Genomic DNA, 19,130 nt, shown 5'->3' on the forward strand with positions numbered 1-19,130 from the left:
CTGATCAAAATTAATATTGAAGGGAAATATACTTGTCTGTGGAGGTCACTGAACTAATATTACTTAGGATTATTACTCAAGATCCCCTGACACTCTGGGCTTACTGAGCCCCAATAATTACTGAGACCCATATGTTGTTATTAATGAATACAAAGCAATTCAAAGGAACTGTAATTAATATACTCATCAGACCTCAGTGTAAGCAACACAGCTACACTGGAGCTACATTAAAATGAGAGTAACCAGAGTAACCAACTGCATATCTGTGTCAATTCGACTCCCTCATTACGCTAGAAATAAACAACTACAGCATGTAAACTAATATTTTTAGGATGATTTCGGCTTAAGGGTGCCATCAACTTTGAAGTTTTTCAGTAATGCACTGGATATCTAAATAAGCTGTGATGATCCCAAATGGAAGGAGAAAATTAAACCTCCAGTCTTTCATTTGCTTTTTCATTTTCAGCTCAAAGCCCAGAAATCAAAGGTAGACAACACAAGACTAATTTGTTTCATTTTTTTTATGTTTACGAACACAATTTCCCTCAATTTTATGTCTCATGTTGAAGGTTTTATGTTTAACCTTAATTTCAGCATTCAAATTCACCTGATTAAGTTCAGAGAAATAATTGTCATGATGAAAACACTGCCCCAGATATTTGCATCCGTTTCATGTTCCTAATGCAGCTTTATTTTGAAAAGATGTTTTTGCCATGACACGCCAATCCTAAAAAACAGGAATTGTTCTTATAATCAGTGCAACACAAGTAAAGTAAACAAAATATTTACCTGATATTTTTTACACAGCTTATTGCAGCGCTTGAATAAATATAGCATCTGACTATGTCTCCGACTCCTCCTTGGGGAAGGCACCTCCTGTCAGCCCTCCCCTCTGCTGGAGGAGTCGCTCTGGTTTTCCTATCTACATCAGTGACATTTCAACCTGGTGACTAAAGCTGTCTGCACTGTGCGGAGTTGGGCTCTGTGATTTTTAAATGTGTATGGTTATATTTGCTCCGGTAAGTTTCTTTGCTTGGTGGTTTATTTTCTGTATTTATCTCTTCGGGTTGGTGAAAATGATGACGTCTGCTTCTATTCACATTTAAAATGTAATTGTATCAATAACAGCAGTTTAATTAGGGATCATTTTTAGTTTGTGTTTGATGTTAAAAGTAATAAATGGACTCAAAGTTGCCGATGCAGAGTAAAGCTCTTGTTCTTTGTGTCAGTGAAGTGGAAGAAATAGGAAGCTGTCTGCCTCACAGTCAGTTGGGTCTCACAGTAAGTTAGACCTCTGAGTTTGGTATTAGCATTGACAAATTGAATCTCACTGTACTGCTGTGGCCTCCTTCCAGGGCACAGTCAGGAGCTCTGTTTGTTGTCTTCCAACCTTTAAATTATTCAGGTTTTGTTTTCAAACCAATTATAAATCTTAATAATCTGTCATATAATTTATTGATGTGTATACATTATGCAGGAAGCTGCACTCACATGCTGATTGGAGTCAACTACTTTTGGAGAGTCTGAATAAATGATCAACTAATGGTTACTGGTTTATGATTTTTCTTTCAAAGATTTTTGCCATCTGTGCTTTTGCAACATGTGGAGGATACTATGGTCATCTCCAGGTTAAGGTGGACTGTGCAGACAGGAGGCAGAATAACCGCAGCATCAACATTGATTTCGGGTATCCTTTCAGGTAAACGAATTGCTTATGTTTCCTTTTTGATCCCTTTTGGTTGTTTGCTTCTAAGTAAGATTCCTTTAATCTTTCACAGCTAACTTTAAATAAATCTCTTTACATTTTATTATTTTAAGAGCTGAAATGTGAATAGTCTCCTAAAAAAGCATGTCCACAGTAATCATCTTAAATAGGCCCAGAAAGTATTTTAAAATTGTACAGGCCTGCTCCATTGACATGACAGCTCTAAAACAGAGGAGCTGCTTTTTCTTTGTCCAACTTAGGATGAGAGAGCTTGACAGCTGAGCAGGAGTCTGACCCATTTATTGTCCCAGAGTCTAAAATACTTCCCCGCATCATTAGATTCATCCGTACCTGGACTCCTATGAGAAAAATCTTAGCTTCAGGTGCTTTTGTTTTTAACTTCTGTTCCAGTGTTTCTATTTTACCACTCGCTCTCATCTTACAACATGTACGTGTAGGTGATTTGAATGCTTAGCGACCCAATGATATTATGATGAGCCACAAATTAGTATCTTTGTCATAGTGTGTGTGGTAGCGGATCCCAAATTTGAACCCAAAAATCACTGTGAGGAGTAAAATCTAAATCATGCCTTTAATAAATAAATGAGGGAGCAGTTCAAATGAAAACTGAGATCAAAAAGATAACAAAATCCAAGGACTCCAGGAAAATGGACACTAACCTAACTAGGAACATCAGCAGGAGGAATAACAAATGCACAGAGCAAGGATAACAGGAAAAGTGAAGCTGCTTCTGCACACAAGGCTACTCAAGGGAAGTGAACGCAGCTGGGGAACAACACAGGTGCTCACAGTCTGCTGCAAACAATCTGGAAAATAAGATGAGGAGAAGTAAAACTGAATACAACTATAAAAATAAAGCAGGAAGTGAAGCATGATAACTAAACAGGGGAAACCCAGACATGGCTGAACTAACGCAGGGAAACTGACATGAGAAGATAGACAGGAACTAAGGGAATTGAAATCATGAAGCAAATAACAAGGCAACCTAAGAATCAACAGAAAATATTAAAATGAACAATACTAGAAAGTCCACAACTCGAAAACACTGCATCAATGACCTGGGGCCATGTCAGCCTTTCTTTGTGAACCATTACATAAACATTACTCGGCTGTCTTCCAGGATGACAAAAAAAAATTGTTCTTATTGCTTTGTTGAATCTGGCAGGTCCTTTTTATTCACAGCAATTACATATTTTCAGATCTGTGGTGGGAATATAGAATATAATTACCCACTGATTAAATGAAATTGCTGTGTTATACAGAGAATCCAGCCAAAAGTGGATGTTGAAGAGTTTAATTTTATACCAGTAAAGTGCAAAGAGCAATGCATGAACATTGGGGGTTTTTATTGTCTAAAAAAAGCCTGGTTTAGGTGAGTGGCTTCCACAGGGAGGTCACACTTTTCACATCATTTCATTTGAGCCATGAGTGGTGTGCCTGTTAATCATAATTACTAGTCTTGTGTGTGTGTGTGTGTGTGTGTGTGTGCAGGTATTAGTCAACCTTCGCAGTGTAATTGTGGAAAATAAATGTTGACAGTTGTGCAAAAGTTGCCATCATGGCAAATAGGTTCTGTTGGCTTTGTCTGTAGAGTTTGGATGCTCCTCCTGTGCCTGCATGGACTTTCTCCAAAGAGTTTGCTGCTACATTGACTGTAGATGTGAATATGAGTGTGAATGATTTTCTGTCTCCATGAGTTCAGCCTGTGATAGACCAGTCCAGGCCTGTATCCTGCCTCTTGCCCATGCACAGCTGGCTTACTGTCCTGAACCGGAAAAGGGGTTGAGACGATATGAAAAATATGAACATTTACAACTGCTTTGCTATTTCATTCAAATGAATAAAATGTTCATTTGGCAAATATGTCTACACTGCTTTTCTATGCATATATTTTAACTCGCTTAGCATGTGAACAGTGTAAAAGTGGGAGTTGTGTTGAAAAAATTGCTTCTGTTTTTCATGCTCTTATTTGTGATGGGTTTTTTTTTTAATCATTAATTTATAACAAACTGATCAAAAGCCAAACCCTGGTGAAAAACAACCAGCCACATGAACCGACCCACTCAAACCTCTCATGCCCTGTACAACTGCATTAGAATAGATGCTGAGAGAAGTCAAACATACATTGTTAAGAATACTGGGCAGCGGTGGATCAGGAGGTGGAGCAGGTCATTTGCTTGAGAAGGTCAGCAGTTCCTCTAATCTGCATGTTGAAGTATCCTTTGGCAAGATAGTGAATGCGGATGGATCTGTGTGAATATTAAGTTAAAAGCACTTAGTAAGGTAAAACTGGTGCTTGTGTAGGTGAATGAAGCTTGTAGTAAGAAAGTGCTCGAGTAGAAAAAGTGCTATATGAGTACCAGTCCATTTACCATGTACTCCTTATGCTTTAGTATTTTATAATGAAGACCTAATTAATATTGGGTCTACTTAGTAGAATTTTTTTTCTTCAGTGCTTTTTAGGCCATATTGTACTTTTTGAGCATGCATAAATACGCAACACCTTGCATCACACTTTTCTCTCTGAGGAGAAGACAGAAAACAGCATCAACTATGAAGCACAGCGTCTGCGGTTTTTCAAGTTTTATCAACCATTATAAACCAGTATAAACCAGTATAAAATGCTAACTGAAAAAAGTGACTAATCCTCACTGAGTGAAGGATTAATGAAGATTTAAACTTGATCCTGTCAGGGTAACAGTTGCTCAGTTTGCTGTTATCAGACTGGTCAGTGCTTCATATTTCAGAAGCAGTTTCACTGTCCTTTTGTCATATTGGAGAGAGATCTTGCAGACGTCCTTGGCTTTTTTTTCTTTTTGCAGCTACTTTATAAATATTGTATTGCATTGCTTCTTATATGAGCAACACCAAATTCACAAGAGTCTCGTGAGAAACAAACAAAAACAACAGCTAAGAAAGAGAAAACTGAGCTTTATTTTTTATTAAAGCACCACTAGATTTCTAAGCTGTCCTTCACAAACTTTCCTTTTTGTTTTTTCCCAAACACTGGTGAACAAGTTTCAGACAGACTTTGAAAACTGATTGTATATAAAGAGTTATTTAACCAATCAGTTTTGCAGCAACAAATTTCCCCCGCTTCTCCACGTAAACCTGCTCTTTCTGTTTTGTAGATTACAGCAAGTGCATTTTAAAGCTCCTTTGTGCAAAGAGAACAGAGATGAGATTATTTTCCTGGAAGGTGACTTCTCCTCAGCTGCCCAATACTTCATGACTGTGGGTGTCTTTGCTTTCCTGTACTCGCTGTTGGCAACGATTGTCTATGTCTTCTACCAGAACAAGTACTTGAAGAACAACAGAGGTCCACTTGTGGTCAGTGAGTTTTCATGTTCAGATTTTTCAGTGTTCCAGCTTCATATTACTGTCTGATAGAGTCTTGTTTATGTATTATATAAAATGCAATTCAGACGTGACCAATATAGCTAAAAGAATAGTTGCAGTATTTTGTGACTCCACTCTGGAGCCTTCCTGCACATCCATATACATGAAGTGTATAAAGTGGGGAGCAGCATCAAGACCTGCTTATTAAGTCAGACAGGGCATAAAAGTGGAGCTAGGGTGGAGACTGGTTGTCAAGTAGCTTGCAGATTTGCACTAACTTGAAATAGCATGCTCTGTATGAGATACCCAACTGTGTAGTGGAGTCATTGGCTGATATGAGGTGGCATTAATATAAGCATATCTGCTGGTATTAGGCCTGAGGCTGACATTCATGATCTAACTTTACTTTTTTTTTTTTTTAAGTCGTTGCTCAATTTGGTTTTTGACTTTTTCTCCTTTCTCCTGTGTCTCAGGACTTTGTTGTTACGATCATCTTCTCCTTCATGTGGTTGGTCAGCAGTTGTTGTTGGGCCAAAACTCTTTCTGATATAAAGACAGTCACCAACCCAACACAGGTGCTTCTTCTCATCACTTCCTGCAGAGCTCAGGAAAACAAATGCACAGCTACAGAGGAGCCTCTCTGGTCACGTCTTAACACATCTGTGGTATGTCTATAATTAAAGAATGACGCACGTTCTGAAGCACTGCTATTGAAAGCGATTTTATATTAGTGTGTTTTTTCCTTTCCTCCAGGTCTTTGGCTTTGTTAATGTTGTCCTTTGGTCTGGGAATATTTGGTTTGTCTTCAAAGAGACGGGCTGGTACAAGACTGGACAGAGATATCCGACCAGGAGTGCGTCTGGGAAACGCTCCGGTTCAATGCGACAGCGGCTCTACAGCGAGAGCAGCTTCGACCAGCCAGAGGAGAACTTTGCTCCCTCTCGACAAAACAGTTTCAATCTGTCAAAGGGAGACTTTGATCACCAGTTGCAGAGGCAAGCTAGCATCAACCAGACACAGGTAAGCTTCAGCTTACCACAGACATATCTTGGTAAACCGGTAATTTATGACAGAGAAGATAAAGTGGCTTCTCAAGGTCCAATGATATTTGTCAATGAGATGTGACTTAGAGTTTGACCGTGCACATGCACGTAGAGAACTGAATGAAAATTTGCTACTGCTGTTTTGAGTTTGTGAAAATGACATCATTGCTGACTAAATGTAATGCTGAAGGGTTTGGATCACAACGTAGTTTATCCTCTACATAAACTTATACGCTCATGATTGCTCAAGAATACTGTTTCTGAGATCTCTGGGTCCTTTTGCATGTTTTACTGTGCATTTTCTATTTTCCTTTTATTTTCTGTGGACAATTTTTTTTTTTTTTTGGGGGGGGGGGGGGGGGGGGAGACTAAGTTTCATCTAAATCTAATCTAAACTCTACATTTCCAGAAAACAATTAAAATATCCTTTCACAGTTACACTGAGATAGGATCTGGTTGCTTTAGCGTTATCATTCTGGGGCTTTGTGTTCTTCATAAAGAAATGATTTTACTTTACAAACTTTATAAGTGCTTGATCTTACCTTTAAATGAAAAAACACATCACACTACAGTGCTCTCTAATATGTAATATGGAAATATGTTGTATCAGTGGACAAATACATGTAACCAGTGTGTGAGCATTCTCCCATGAATATTTATTTGTTTGACTGTTCTGCATAATTGATTCTGTTTGTTATTAGCACTGCAGTGTCTCCATTTGAACATTTATGAGTATTAATAGATATGTGCTTCTGTAAATGCATGCATAGTCACCTTTTGACGTAGTTATATCAAAGCTGAATGTTTCCTTTATATATCCCTTCCAATATATCAGTATAATTTTCATGTTGAAATCATACTGTTAACATGAAACAGGCGTAAGTATATTTTACCTGCTTGTGCTTGTATGTGCTCATGGGATTTTCAGCCTATTTCATGTTTCACTGCATATTCTTCAGTTATATGGTTGATTTTTTAGGTAGTCACAGTTTAATCAGGGTGTATTCTGTGGTTACTTTCTTCAGTAAAAGATGTCAATCTCTATGTTTTCATTAAAAAAAGAAACAAAACAAAGGACATTGAAAGTGAGGAAATACTAAAAAAAACCTAATGGAGATATTTCCAAAGGAAATAATTAGTGAACGCTGTTATGAGAACACCAAAGTAAAGCGTTTCTCACACTGTGTATCAGGATTATCTCAAGTGCAAAGCCCAAAGGGATAATCCCTCAGGGTATCTGTTTCATCCTATTTGAGACAATTAACAAAATGCTAACTAATACTTAAAACCGCTTAACCTGTTTGACTACACAGGTTTGGTCCTTGTAAACAAGTCGCTGCAAAGACAGAGTGATATACATGCATGATGGTACAAGCATGATCAGCCAGTGCATTTCAGTTTAAATAAAATCATGAAGTTGAACACGACTGTACAAACTGTGCAAACAACTGTGCACCTGTGGTTGTAGCGGGAAACCCAAACAGTTTTCATAAGACACCACAGAAATTATTTTAACTTGTGAACTTTACACATAACTTTACAGCCTGTTATTGTGTTAAATTTATATACTACTACTACTTCTACCACTACAATTATTATTATAATCATTATCATCACAATCACTATCGTATGAACAGTATTTACAAATATCCTTAAATTAAAAGATTTACTCAAATAGCACTATGACAGCACAGCAGTTACAGTGCTGATAATAGAAAGTGTTTGACCCCTCCCTGATGTCTTAGTTTTTTTTTTTTTATCTATTTGACACACTTACATGTTTCAGATCATCAAAATATAAATTTACATTAGTAGTTGCCACTCTCTCCTTGTTAAATCATAATTTAACTGTGATTAACTTCCTTTTTAAAAGGCGGCGAGAGTCATTATCCACAAATGAAAAAAAAAGACATCAGGAAAACTACCACAAGAGTGAACCTTCCTCGGAGTCATTTTCCTACCAAAATAATTCCAACAGCGCCTCCGTGACTTATCCAGGAAGTCATAAAAGAATTGCTCAAAAAAACAAAATTAACCTTTTGAAAGTACCCAGTCAAAACCCAGACTTAAATTCAATTGAATTACTTTAGCAGCACGGTGGCATGGTGGTTCGTACTCTCTCACAGCAAGGAAGTCCTGAGTTCAGCTCCACTATCTGGCTGGGGTCCTTCTGTGTGGAGTTTAAATGTTCACTTGGCTTCCACCCACAGTCCAAAGACATGCAGTTAGTGGAGTTAAGGGTGATTCTAAGTTTCTTGTAGGTGTAAGTGTCAATGGTTGTCAGTCTCTCTATGTTGGCCCTGCAACAGATTGGTGACCTCATGAATAAGAAGAGGAGAGTGGATGGATACTTTAGCATGACCATTAAACAGGGTCTTCATGCTTGTGCTTCCTGCAGTTTAAACCTCCTGCAGTATGACTGAAATAAAACAATTCTGCAGTGAAAAGTGGGCCAAAGCTCCTCCACAGGGATGTTATACTGCAGACTCATTGCTATATTTTATCTTATTTTATATTATCTCAAGCACTTGATTGCAGTTCTTGCTGTCAAGGATGGCGCAGCCATTTGTTAGTTTTAAGCAGTTATATTTAGGTTTACTTTTTCACACAGGGCTAGGTCGATTTGGACATTTACATTAAATCTTAATTTAAAAACTGCATTTTCTTTTCACTCAAATTATATTTTTCTAAGATTACAATTTGTTTGATGATCTGAAACATTCAAGTGTGAGAAATGTAGAATTTTTTGAATTTTTTATTTTATTTGTTTTGGATTAGTTACAGCTGTATTACTGCTTATTAATGCCAATTTCTAATCAGCCAATCACATGGCAGCAACTCAGTGTATTTAAGTATGTAGACGTCAAGACGACCTCCTAAAGTTCAAACCGTGCTGTGTTCAAAGTGACTTTGAACACAGCACGTGTATCAGGATTATCCCACAGTGACATTTGGATGGTAGGGTCAGAATTTGATGTAAACAAGATGAAAGCATGGCTTCCTGCCTTGTACCAATGTTTAAGCTGATATATGTTTTAATTATACATGTAAATTGAAAAATACAATACACACGTCTGTAAATCTGCTGGATTAGTGCAAGAATTGAATCCAACAAATGTACTAGAGTTTTGTTATGCATGTATAATATGATCAAGTGACTCATGTTGTTTATAGTTTATCTTACTCTGAAGGATTTAACTTTAGGATGTATGTTATGTCAGTTGTTGCTGTGCATATTTCTTCAATCATAGCGTGATAGTGGGTGATATATGCCAAAGTGAGTGTATACCATTATTAGTTTGTGTAGAAAGAGATACGACCCACTAATTTCAGTGACAAAGTATATAAGTAAAAGAAACAAAAAAAGTAGTAAATACTAAAAAATACAGAAAGCAATCAAATTTGGGAAACCAGCATAGTGAATCACTAATGAATACTGATTTAAAGAAGCGTGACTCACACTGTGAATGGAATCATCTCACCTGCAAATCCTGATGGAATAATCTTTTCGAAGTCAGTGTCATCTGTTTAAGGTGGCCATAATACTAATACCTAAAATGTTTCACAACTCAGACCATAAACTGTTCATGACTTTGAGTTGGTAGCTGTTGGTTGAGCTGATTTGTGTACATGTTCACCAATATAAATGTCAGCAATCCGTAATGCTATAATCCACCTTTGATTTTAAAGTCATTTCCATGTCACCTAAGTAAATTATTATTGTTATAAGTAAGCCACTACAGGTGGAATAAATATTCTTCACTGAATGATAACTTTGCTTGTGAACCTCAGTGTGTCAGTGGATCTCCACCACTCATTCATTCATTCATTCACGGGAACACCACAATGTTACACATGGAATTCGGTTATCATGGCAGGTGCCCAACAGTTGCCTGTTTTTGAACGTGTTTTGTGTTGTTTGACAAGTTGTTCTTGCTTTAGCCCATGAGAAGGCATACTCATAAGTAGTTTGATGTGGTATCTGAGCAGCAAATAATATGACAACACTGTTTGTGCTCATCTGAGCATTGAGGCTGCATACTCAGTGAGGCAAATGCTTCAAAATCTGTTTGACTGATTTAACTTGTGTTCTGTAGAAAAATAAAATGAGACTGAAATGCCTGATATTTAGGCTGTTTCAACAAACACCGGGATGATATGTCATCAGAACAAATTGGTTTTAAGAAATGTTTCATTTTTTTTCACACACAAACATTAACCTGCCAAAAAAAAGAAAAAAGAAAAATGCAAATAAATTTTCCACTACATAAATTTGCCGAAAAATGGCAAAGCAGAAAAAACTCAGAAAAAAATAATTAACTTTTCTTGTCAGGGATCAAATAATATAGATTTCGTATGTTAAAAGCAAACTGTGGTAAACTTACACTTGCTGACTGGGAATCCTGCTTAAAATTAGGCCGGTTGTTAACAGACTGCTGCTAACGGAACTATTATGTAGCTCCAGCCGTCCTCAAAGTGAACATTAGCTTTGAGTTACAGTCAGAGCATCCCCAAGTTTGTTATTAAGGCCTCTGTATGCAGTCCGCTATCTGATTAAAGCAATTAGAACAAAGAGGGGTGATGCTCGCCTCTGCCGGCCCCCTGACAAAGAGACTGAGCACATGCAGGTGTCCAGAGGAGGCTCTTTGAAGAAAATTGCAGTGAATGTACCCACAGCATGCCAATTAGGGTCAGGTCATCAGCAGGAAATAAAAGGCTACATCATGAGATAGATGGCCCATCTTGTATGGAGGAAAGGCTACATTTAAATGTAATTAATCCCCTTCGTAAGATGTCATACTGGCATGTAGCACTTAATGTTGGTTATGTCTGTTTTCCCTGGTGTACATGAACCAGCTGTGACTTTTATTTCCAAATGAAGCACATTGAGGAAGATGTTGTACACAGTGGTGATACAGAGACATAAGATATTTTTCACTTTTTGTAAACACCTGCAGGGGGCATTATCCACCTGTTTTATCATCTGTAGGCTTTCCAAGCGAGGGTCCTACTATGTTTATTAAAAAAAAAATAACATCAACTCTTTTCTTTTTTTTTTATCATTCCACTTGAGCAACAATTATGTGCTACCTTTCTAAATGTCAGGTCTTTGCTTTTCATTTTGTACCTTTTTTCAGTCTCAGAAAATGTAGCATGTATAACAGCAGACACGTAAGGTTGTATGTTAGGAGTTAGGCCTCAAGGGGGTGGTGTAACATCACACCAAATATAAGTTGTTTTTTCTACTGATGCATTCCCGTAAATAGGATTAATAATGTCCTCTTCTTCTCCGTGCAAATTGCAGGAAAATAAGTCATTTTTTCACTTGTTCTCCAAAAAGAAACAAACCACAAAGGGTGTATGTTTTTTGTTCTTGTTGTTGGTGTCAAATGTTTTATTACACATATTTCTCAAAAATGTCTACACTCATTTATCACCACATTGCAGAAAAAAGCTAATTATTTGTAAAAACATGTTTGGGTGATTTCTCATATATCAGCTTCACATCTTCAGACGTAAGAAATGTGCTATCAGAATTGTGTATTTATACATAGACTCATGACCAGGCCGAAGGACATTTTGATGTTATGGTCAGCAGAGGTATTCATCATACCCTTGGTGAAAAATGTATTGACGCCCATTGTAGACCCGTTGTTATAATCCCCTCACTGTGATTGTTTTCCATCATAAGAGAGTGAAACAGGGAAACAGACCGTTTCTGATGCAGGTCATTTATTTCACTGGCCTACTTTCACATCTCAGCAGTTCTTCATTATTTTAAACATTCACACATCACAAAACCTTCGCTATATAAAACTTGCAATAAGTGTGACACTTCTGTCTAAGGAGCACTTCCTTTTCTTTTCATTGCTGCCCTTTCATGGTGGATTACTATAATTTATAAGTATGCAACAACAGCCATTCCTGTCCAAAAGGGAATCATTAACTGTCAGTCTTGACTAACTTGAAGATGACATGTTGACAATATAATCAGCAAGTGACTATGTTTTGTTTTTAATTGAGAAAACAGTAATAACAGCCTGGAGAAATTTAGTGGGTGTTGAATGATACACATATGGTAAATGGCCTGTATTTGTATAGCGCTTTACTAGTCCCTAAGGACCCCAAAGCGCTTTACACATTCAGTCATCCACCCATTCACGCACACATTGGTGATAGCAAGCTACATTGTAACCACAGCCACCCTGGGGTGCACTGACAGAGGCGAGGCTGCCGGACACTGGCGCCACTGGGCCCTCTGACCACTAGGCAACGGGTGAAGTGTCTTGCCCAAGGACACAACGACCGAGACTGTCCAAGCCGAGGCTCGAACCGGCAACCTTCCAATTACAAGGCGACCTCCCAACTCTTGAGCCACAATCGTCCTGCACATATGTGCAAACCTGTGTGTGTGTGTGTGCCCTTTGGATTTAATTTAAATCTATGTGTAAAGCTTTAGAGTTAAACAACAAACAGGTATGTTTCTTTTCATGCATGCATTTATTTTCTACTCAAGTCTATATTTTATTTTTTTATACATAAAAATAACACCACTGGTAGACCAGTTAAGTATACAGTATGCCCCCCACACACATCCCCAACCATAAAATTACATGAAAACAATCAGCATGTGATTGCACATTCATCAGGTAAAAGTGTCACATTTCAGCAGTTTTACAGTTTTTCTTTTGACATTTTGAGGATCTGAGTTCCTACACATCGACTCACTCACTCAAATGCTCTCACATGCACACAGACGCACAACTGCTGTACAAGATCACCTCAACAGAAAATGCATTTTTTGTTAGTTCAGAGATAAGATAAGATAGAATTCCTTAGTGTTTTTGTCCAAAGTCCGCTTCTTAAATCCATTTGGCAAAAGATTTCTCTAATGGGAATTTTGAAAATTTGCGAGCGATCATCAGTGTCCTTATATCTGAAGATGCCATCAAGATTAAGACACAGAGGACACCTCTGTCTTGCTTGTTGAAACTGAGGTCTCATCCTCCACCATGCCGCCCATTCCAATGGTGGATAGCATGCAGTTACGGAACTGAAAGACAGCCAATTCAGAAACTCAGTAAACAGCAAAAGACTGAAAAACAGAGAAGAAAACTATGAGAATACGTAACACCAACCTGTTTGTTCAATAGCACGTAGATAACAGGGTTGTACAAGGCTGAGCTTTTTGCAAAGAAAGCAGGGATGGCTGCAGTGAGGGGACCGAAAGAAGCTCCCTTGTTCATGAAAATCCAACCAGCAAAGCTAGCATACGGTGTCCAAGCTATTAGGAAGCCCATGACCATCAAGAAACACATACGGGTCACTTCCTTCTCAGCTTTCTGGGTAGAAGCTGAGTCCTGCTGCTGTGCTGCTGCCTGTTAAGTTTTATGGTCAGTTAGGTTAATGTAACACCAATAAATTCCACAGTAGCAATGGCTAGCTTGGTTAGATTAACTAAACTATTATAAATAATTTAAGAACTTTAGCTTCACTTACAGCTTTGACTGTCAACACAAGGCTTCCATAAGTGAAGAAAATGGTGAAGACAGGAAAGAAGAAGTGAACAACAAACATGTAGATGACATATGACTCATTATTGAAACCTGGAGCCAGTGTGTAGTAGTCAGGACCACAGGAACACTGCAATCCCTCAGGAAGGTACCTGTGTGAGATTGTGAGAAAGAAAGTCATGTCCTCATTCAGTAAAAATAGCTCTTTACATTTAACATCTAGTTTTGTGAGTGAAAATATCTAATTTTCAAGTTAGTGGCTTAAAAGTACAAAAGGCTGTTTAACTAAATAAAATATTAAGAAATATTTGAGTACCTGGACCATCCAAAGAGTGGAGGTGCAGCACAAGCCATTGCCATGATCCATGTGAAGAGTACTCCAGCACCAGCATGAGTTCCAGAGAACTTGAAGCTTCCCATGGGTTTGCAGACCACAATGTATCTCTCAACAGCCAGGACAACAAGTGACCAGAGAGCAACTTCACCTGTAGACAGAAAAGGTGAGTTATTCATTGATATTGTATATCTGCCAATGAAATAGAAAGGATCCTGAAAAGGATCTGACTTCTTGCTTACCTCCTAGTGTGGCCATGAATCCCTCAATTGCACAGAAGGTGGCTCCAAGAATGAAGTAGCCACTAAAAGCTGATGTGATGGTGATGGTGAATCCAAAGCAGCACATGATGAGTCCAGCCACAGCCAGGTTGACCAGGATATAGTTGAGAGGTTGCCGGAGCTTCTTGTTCTGAGCAGTTACAAACAATGTCAGGCCGTTGATGGGAGTCCCAGTGCAGATCAGGAAGAACATGTAGAAAGCCAGGAGCTTGAAAAAGATCGGGTCTGCCATATAATACTGATTGTACTCAAAAGGACTTCTAACAACCCCAGTCCTGTTGGACATGGGAATGTAGAAGTTCTTGCCTTCAGTGCCATTGGGCTCAAGTCCTCCTTCCCAAGCCATCTTCTGTTGTCTAGTTTGCTTGAGTTTCAGCTGATGGAATATCCCAGTAGTGTTAGAAAGGTGTAAACCAACCACACACAGGTAGTTTATGGCTGCCTTGGTGTTTTATACCTGCTCCGGGTTATCCTCAAATTAGCAAAATTAGATTACAAGAGGATTGTGAGGAAGTGAACAGATCAAGTCTGACTGATAATTGACTTTAAAAAGCAAAGAGGGACAATGACCTTAGGGTCAAACATCTTGGCCTCTTGACATATAAATTTCCTCATTTTGCAGAAAATGATGCTTTACATTACACACCCCCTTCTTATAATGTAGGAAATGATATTTTTCTTTGCTTTTGGTTGTCATTGCTTAAATTCACAGTATAGTACAAACATTGTTTCAAATAGTTTTAGAAATTCTGTTTAAAGTAAAATAAATAAGTAAATAGGTTTTATGGTTGGAGTATTTAAAAATGAAACCTCAGAAAGGAAGTAACCATAACCTTAACACAATCCTAAAACTATTGTATTAAAATATGTGATTTGGAGCATTTGAAAGAATTTCTCCCAAGTCTTTGCAATTAGGAGATAGAAAAATGAAGTGTTTTTAAACTTTTGATCATTTGTTTAAACAGTTTATCAAAGGAACTTTATCAAAGTAACTAAAAGGAACTGAAGTGATTAAGGAAATTGTGACTATTAAATATATGAATACCTATGACAATTATTCATGGTAAAGCAAGACTGTTGATGTAGCGATGTATCTCTTATTTGTTTCAATACATGTTGCGTGTTCAGTACCCCATCAGCGTGGTGGGGTCAAACACAAAGATTAGGAAAAAACTGAGTGTATTCAAAACAACACAACTGAAGACCTAATTGCTATAGTTTTGTTATTTCAGTAGGTGTTACAGTAGGTGATTCAGCCAACTAGTCCAATGCCTAATTAACGCCTCAAAGAGACGTTTAACATTTGACCATGAATATGTGAACTCACGCCAGCAGTTAACAGCTTAGAACAGACACGCAGACATTACATAAATGTAACGTCGGTGTCAGCATGATTTTGGTCGTTTCAGGTGTCATATAGTATTTCTAATTTACATTTTCTGGTGTGCCGAGAGTCGTTTTGGCCTAGCGTGAACAATTACTGCACAAACTGCGATACTGCAAACAGTAACAAATGGACGGACCTCTCAGAGCTCACTTCAAGTGCAACTCGCCACTGGGTGTCCCCTGCTGCGCGCTAAAGACTCCCATACTGTGTGTGCGCGCATGCACCCGTGCATTTCTTTCGCAGTGCTCCCAGTATCTACCTGCTTCTGCTACAGATTACTTTTAGAGAAACCGCGAAATGGATGGTCGGAAGAAAAGAAAAGGACAGAGGCAGAGAATTAAAAATGACAGAAATCCCTCAGCGTCAGACGCACCTAAATACCGCAAAATAAGCCCCAGTCAGGGATCAGGTTAGTCAAAAACACTCGCTATAACACAAAAAGAATATGTAGATTGGCATTCTAGCTCGTAGTGTAGTGAATATGGTTGTTGTTGTTGTTGTTGTTGTTGTTTTTACTTTGATAATTTTGTTTATTGTTTGAATATAGTGATAGTTATCTGGACACTCGCTTTTCAAAATGGGTATACAGCTATTTTTATGCCTCCCGTGGTGCGTTGTGTTTTTAAATGTAGTTTTCCCAACCATATACACGCTTTCCTCATGTACAAAAAAGGCACATAAACGCAACACACTTTGGAGTTCCATAAATATCTAGACGTGCGTGAATCTCGGAGTAAGTGTGCTGCATGCAATATCTTACGCCAAATACGAGGAAGTGCCAAAGCTTGTAAAACTTGTTTGATATTCTGAGCTAGTTGGAGGAATTTATTAAATACATGCAGCTTGATACAGCAGCAGGATCAATAGTGTCAGAGGATTGTGCTGACGTTTGACTACCAAACCGGGGAAACAGGTGTCGCTTCATCAATTAATTAAGTAGTTTCTCCGGACAAAATATGATATATTACAATATTTAAGCGATTCCCCCCTTTTTTGTAATCCACGCAGACAAAACATTCAACCTAATGTGCCATAGTGGGAAAAACAGTTACTCTCTCTGTCATGTATTATTCAATAAATGACGTGAGCTGCACTCCCAACGCCGACTTTTACTGACTTAATTATCCCTCAGAATGTTAGTTATAGTGCACTGATTTGTTTGGTACAGTTGCTTTAGCTCACTATAGTGCATGTATTTATACTTAGGCATTCTTTAGCCAAAGGGATACGCAGTAACAGTAGGCTAATGTGTGTTAATTGGCTGAAACGGTTTTGTCGTCTTAGCGCAGTGTTTGAACTCTAGCACTGGGGAACAGGACTGTAGGCTACAGTATGGATTATTACAATTTTGTCTCTTTCTTCCTGCAGAGAAATGAAAAAGCTAATCTTGTTTCTCCTTCAGATGTTATAACTGACTGTTTTGGCCGTGCTAGGGTTGAGTGGGGTTAGTTGGGTTTGTTATGGGACTAATCAATGTTAATGTAATTACTTTTCTGTTTATATAATACGGCTTACATAGCTAATTACTAACATATGATAATTAGCTAAGGTTTTTACTGTAAAACCGAAACATGTATTTGCATATTTGAATCATATTTTTATCGGTACTGGTATATTTCCAGGTAAAATAAAAACAGCAGAAGTCATTCTCATTTATGCAAGTAATAATAATAATAATAATAATAATAATAATAATAATTATTATTATTATTATTCATTTATGCAAGTGATTAGAAGCATTTTTTCCATCAAAGAAAAATGTGTCTTTTGTTTTTGAAAAGTTATGATAATTTCATTGAAAAATGCGATTTATTGAATAGCCACCTCAATGGGTGTCATTTAAATTGTAGAAAACACGTTACAAAAATTGCAAATGACAACAAGGAGTACATTTTGGGGGTGTTTATTGATCTTAAAAATGCATGTGAAATGGCAGATCACAGATTACTAATGAAAAGATAGACTGATGCTAGCTCACTCATGACTGAGCACATCTGTATAAAACTCGTCATGTACAGATAAGAAATGTTGACTCTGGTTTAAGGTTACTTGTCAGGTTCCACAACCTTCAGTGCTGGGCTCTAAACTGGAAATTTTATAAATAAATGACACATGTAATGTGTCTAAATTGTTGTTTGTCAGTTACACTAAATATGGGTAAAGTTTGGAACAGCTTCAAAATAAAGTGGAAAGGGAGCTAATATTTTTGAAAGAAACAGTTGAAATTAATAAATTATCACTAAAGCAAAACAACCTTTATAATGTGGCAAAATAATTTTTTATTTTTTCTTTAAAAAACTAAATGATATTGAAATAGAGTGTGTATGGATTTTCTTTTAATGTGAAGATCATTATACATCATTATACATCATTATTAATTCCCTGTAGGGAAATTACTCTCTTTATTTAACCCATTCACTCAGTGAAGTAGTGGGCAGCCACCAATCCAGCACCCAGGGAGTAGTGTGTAGGGATGGTACCTTGCTCAGGGTAGCTGTTTGGTGGACCCCCGACCTTCCAATCATGGAGCTACCTACTAAGCTATCTCTTCTATATCTCTTTTTACTACCTATTCATTTATTCATTTATCATTTTTCTTGGTGTTTGCTTTGATAAAATCTAGTCAATAAAGGGATTTCATTTAGAATGTGTTCTGTATAAAACATAGGCTGAAGCTAAAGCTTCAGCTCACATCTTTTTGGCCAAAATGTGTTTACATTGAATCAAATTCCCTGTTGTCAATTAAATAATCATTGGTTGTTGTTTTTGAAAAAGGGTTAATAATTATAGACCAGAACACAAGTCAGTCTATGCCGTTGTGTCACATATGCTTTAACGTATTTTATCATGTAGACCTTTGACTACAGGGTCAGTACAGTTGGAAAGGCGTTGTCTTTCTTGGTGAATTTAAGCAGCTAAAGGCTGAATTAGCTCACATGCTTTACATCTACTGGTCACACATAGGTGACGCATGACAGAGACATAATTTCCATAGTTATGCTTAAACCACCACAGTACATTTTTAATAACAGAATCAATATGTGATTGAATTACATACTTTCACCTTGTTCTTTTTACACAGCCATTTCTAGAGGCTCAAAATTCATTTAGAAAATTGACCGACAAGACTTTTCAAGGCCATGTGACTCCTGTTCCCTTGACATGACATATTTGCTTTATCACAAATCAATCATTAAGCTTAAAAAATAAATCTGTCACATGGGTAAACAAAACTTTAGAATAAGCTAGCTACATGCAGTGGCAGAATTATTTTTATGTTTAAAAAACGAAAAACAACATCAGCCAAGTCTGGAATACTCTGGAAGAGGAAGGCATCTCATCAACGTTTACAAACAGGAGATGCCTTCATTGAAATCCAGAGGGTTTTGTATCATGATGCAAACCTCTGGTACACTCAAGAACAAGAAGGGCAGACGAGACTTTGTTAGAAAAACATCTAGAAAACATCTGAAGGAACTTGGCAAAAACAAACACCTGGAAGAGAA

At 37.6% G+C, this 19,130-nt stretch overlaps 2 protein-coding genes across 3 annotated transcripts; one reads left to right on the plus strand and one right to left on the minus strand.

Annotated features, from left to right (window-relative positions):
- Window positions 1-995: 995 nt before the first annotated feature.
- Window positions 996-6,190, plus strand: synprb (synaptoporin b). Its single transcript, XM_085354409.1, has 5 exons — window positions 996-1,019; window positions 1,575-1,699; window positions 4,858-5,056; window positions 5,539-5,730; window positions 5,819-6,190. Exons 1-5 carry the CDS (start codon window positions 996-998, stop codon window positions 6,188-6,190), a joined length of 912 nt encoding a protein of 303 aa, XP_085210535.1.
- Window positions 6,191-7,669: 1,479 nt separating this feature from the next.
- LOC146632462 (green-sensitive opsin-like) lies at window positions 7,670-14,583 on the minus strand. Of its 2 annotated transcripts, XM_085353353.1 has the most exons (6): window positions 14,199-14,583; window positions 13,939-14,107; window positions 13,609-13,774; window positions 13,248-13,487; window positions 13,071-13,162; window positions 7,670-7,688 (listed from the first exon to the last, which is right to left on the minus strand). In XM_085353353.1, the coding sequence occupies exons 1-6, from the start codon at window positions 14,581-14,583 to the stop codon at window positions 7,670-7,672; spliced, it is 1,071 nt and encodes a 356-aa protein (XP_085209479.1). The 2 variants fall into 2 exon arrangements, with proteins under 2 accessions (XP_085209479.1, XP_085209478.1); XM_085353352.1 differs by lacking the exon at window positions 7,670-7,688 and having other exon boundaries at window positions 13,064-13,162.
- Window positions 14,584-19,130: the final 4,547 nt, after the last annotated feature.

The sequence above is a fragment of the Diplotaxodon limnothrissa genome, linkage group LG5 (genome assembly GCF_057381915.1).
Source record: "Diplotaxodon limnothrissa isolate DT_005_m linkage group LG5, D_limnothrissa_male_GT1.1, whole genome shotgun sequence".
NCBI classification, from domain to species: domain Eukaryota; kingdom Metazoa; phylum Chordata; class Actinopteri; order Cichliformes; family Cichlidae; genus Diplotaxodon; species Diplotaxodon limnothrissa.

Coding starts and splice junctions, on each gene's coding strand:
- synprb (XM_085354409.1), top strand. CDS start 996: ATGTGTATGGTTATATTTGCTCCG. Junction 1,020..1,574: donor GTATGGTTATATTTGCTCCG/GTAAGTTTCTTT, acceptor TTTCTTTCAAAG/ATTTTTGCCATCTGTGCTTT. Junction 1,700..4,857: donor GATTTCGGGTATCCTTTCAG/GTAAACGAATTG, acceptor TCTGTTTTGTAG/ATTACAGCAAGTGCATTTTA.
- LOC146632462 (XM_085353353.1), bottom strand. CDS start 14,583: ATGGCTTGGGAAGGAGGACTTGAGCCCAATGGCACTGAAGGCAAGAAC. Junction 13,775..13,938: donor CCACTCTTTGGATGGTCCAG/GTACTCAAATAT, acceptor AATCTCACACAG/GTACCTTCCTGAGGGATTGC. Junction 13,163..13,247: donor ACGTGCTATTGAACAAACAG/GTTGGTGTTACG, acceptor GCTGTCTTTCAG/TTCCGTAACTGCATGCTATC.